General features: G+C 69.9%; 2 protein-coding genes across 2 annotated transcripts in view; one reads left to right on the top strand and one right to left on the bottom strand.

Annotated features, from left to right (window-relative positions):
* Window positions 1-261: 261 nt before the first annotated feature.
* AURANDRAFT_30322 (hypothetical protein) lies at window positions 262-609 on the top strand (the record flags this gene model as incomplete). The annotated part of the gene is made up of 2 exons (XM_009041262.1): window positions 262-465; window positions 523-609. Coding segments are annotated over 2 exons (291 nt in total), but the record flags the coding sequence as incomplete, so codon positions are not given.
* An 848-nt stretch (window positions 610-1,457) lies between these two features.
* AURANDRAFT_66138 (hypothetical protein) overlaps window positions 1,458-2,409 on the bottom strand; it is a gene marked incomplete at both ends in the record, with an annotated part of 7,375 nt that continues 6,423 nt past the window's right edge. The window contains 2 exons of the mRNA XM_009041388.1: window positions 1,458-1,477; window positions 1,924-1,942. Of these exons, the coding sequence (XP_009039636.1) occupies window positions 1,458-1,477; window positions 1,924-1,942 (39 nt within the window). The remainder of the gene's footprint in view (window positions 1,478-1,923; window positions 1,943-2,409) is intronic.

Raw genomic sequence — 2,409 nt, forward strand, 5'->3', positions numbered from 1 at the left:
AAGCGCATCTCGAAGCGCTGCACGAAGTCGCGGCAGGAGGTGCGGAACGTCGCCGCGGAGCACCGGGCGCTCGCGCGGCTCTCCGGGGGCCCCCGGTGCCTCGAGCTCCAGGGCGTGCTGGCGACGGAGCGCTACGTCTACTTCGCCGTCGAGCACTTCGGCGAGGAGCTCTACGGCTTCATGAAGCGCTCCGGCGGCGAGCGCGTGCCGCGGGGCCTCGGCGACGGCGTCGTCCACGGCGTCGCCGCGGGGCTCGCCTTCATGCACGCGCTGGACCTCGCCCACCGCGACGTCAAGCCGGAGAACGTGCTCGTCGACGTGCGCGGCGAGGCCTTCCGGGACGTGCGCGTCAAGGTCTGCGATTTAGGGCTCTCGGCGCCGCTCCGGCGGCGGAAGGACTTGGGGCTCTCGGCGCCGCTCCGGCGGCGGAAGGACGCCGGGGAGGCCGCCGCGTCGCCGGACTGCGTCACGCGCGCGCTCGAGTGCGAGCAGCCGCCGTCGCCCTACGAGCCCATGTTCCAGTGCTGCGGGTCCATGGGCTTCTTCGCGCCGGACATGCTCGACCCGGCGGGCTACGACGGCGCGCGCGCGGACGTCTGGTCGCTGGGGTGCCTGGGCCTCGAGGTCGCCGCGGGCTCCGGCGCCTTCGCGCGCTTCTGGTTCCCCCTCTACAAGGCCTTCTTCGCGCGCGGCGCCGACGACGCGTCGCGGCCCGCGCCGGCGGCCGAGCACGCGGCGTTCGTCGCCGTCTTCGCGCGGCCCCGCGCGGCCGTCCGCGCGGCCGTCGCCGGGGAACCGTGGGAGGCGCGCGACGACGGCGAGGCGACGATCCTGCGCCTGTTGGGCGGCGCGAGCGCGACGGTCGCGCTCCTCGCGGCCTGCGTCGACCCGGACCCGCGGAAGCGGCCCGCGGCGGCCGACTGCCTCCGGCCCGGCGACGCGGCGCGCGCGGAAGCGCGCGGCCTCGCGCCCCCGCGGCCCTGGGCGGCCCCGGAGCCGGAGCTCGAGGTCCCCGAGCCCGAGCGCGCGCGCGACGACGCGCACCCGGAGCACCACGCCCCGGGCCGCGACAGCATCGTCAGCCGCTTCAAGCGCATCATGTCCCGGACCGCCAAGGCCGCGGAGTAGATGCTCCCGCGCCGCGCCGCCGCCGCCGCCGTGGATCCCGACGATCCGCGAGCCGCGGCGCCGACTCCGGAATTCACCCCGCACTTCGCCCGCCTCGCCTTCGATGTTCCCGATCCGCCCTGTTCGCCGCGCCGCCCCGATGTGCCCTCCCGGGCGCGTTGGCCATGCGCTGAGTTCGCTAATACAGGGTTGATCTTCAATTGGCAGCAGGTTGATCTGGGCCGTCTCGCGGGCCTCTGTTCCAGCCTTTCCCGGTGGCCAACGACCACGAGGCGCCCATGCCCGCGCACTCTAGAGCCCCGCAGCCCATATAGTACGCCCTTAATGCGCTAGATAGTCGGCGGATGGTCTGGGTTCAACATCGAAGTTGAAGTACAACAAAACCAGGTTGCAGTTCAAACATGAGCAAAAGCCGGTCTGCGTGGCTAGATCTGCGTACCACTAGTCGAGGCTGCGTCGTGACGGCGTCGGAGAGCGAAACATTGCTCGGAATTGACGCGATTTGCGCAAAAACCGATCACCCATGCCCTCTCGACGACGGCGGTCACGAGCGGTGAGCGCGTACGTGCTTTGCGTCGAGTAGATCGTCGAGTTAGTGGCGATCCATTAAACCCGAGCATGATTGTGAACCCAAAGGCGCTGCCGAATGCTTAAAAGAGCTCACTTTGGCCATGCTCGCGCGGACGAACCGTGGGCCTCGTGCGGGACTCGTTCGACGTCTCGGGCTGCCTCGAGCAGGTCCGTGCGGCGGGGCGCGGTCGCCGTCCGGCGCGCGGGCGGTCAAGCCGTCCTCACCGGTCCAGGGCCCGAGCGCCTACACAATTTGAGCGGCGGCGAGCACGATCTTACACCGGAACGCTGGCAGCCCCTCAGGTCGCCGATCTCAGCCGGATGCTGCCGACCGCCGATTTCGTCGCTGGAGCGACCCGATCTCGCCACGAACGTCGAGTTAGTGGCGATCCATTAAACCCGAGCATGATTATGATGCTAGAAAGGTGTCCTGAAGAGGGCGGCCGCATCGACTGGGCTGCTGGCGCGCACGGCCGATCACTGCAACCTGCTGCCAATTGAAGATCAACCCTGTATCCTGCAGGAAGCTAGTTTACTTCCGCGTTGGGCGGACGATGTAGGTAACAGTCCGCCCCGCTACGACCATTATGGCGCTGGACCTGCCCGCGGCGAACCGGGTCTACAAGTTCCGCTGCGAGGATCCGAACGGCGAGTACGCCGCCGTCCGCGCGGGCCTCACCGGCGGCCGCGGCTGGACGCGACTCACGAAGG

This window comes from Aureococcus anophagefferens (genome assembly GCF_000186865.1).
Source record: "Aureococcus anophagefferens unplaced genomic scaffold AURANscaffold_20, whole genome shotgun sequence".
Classification (NCBI taxonomy): Eukaryota; class Pelagophyceae; order Pelagomonadales; family Pelagomonadaceae; genus Aureococcus; species Aureococcus anophagefferens.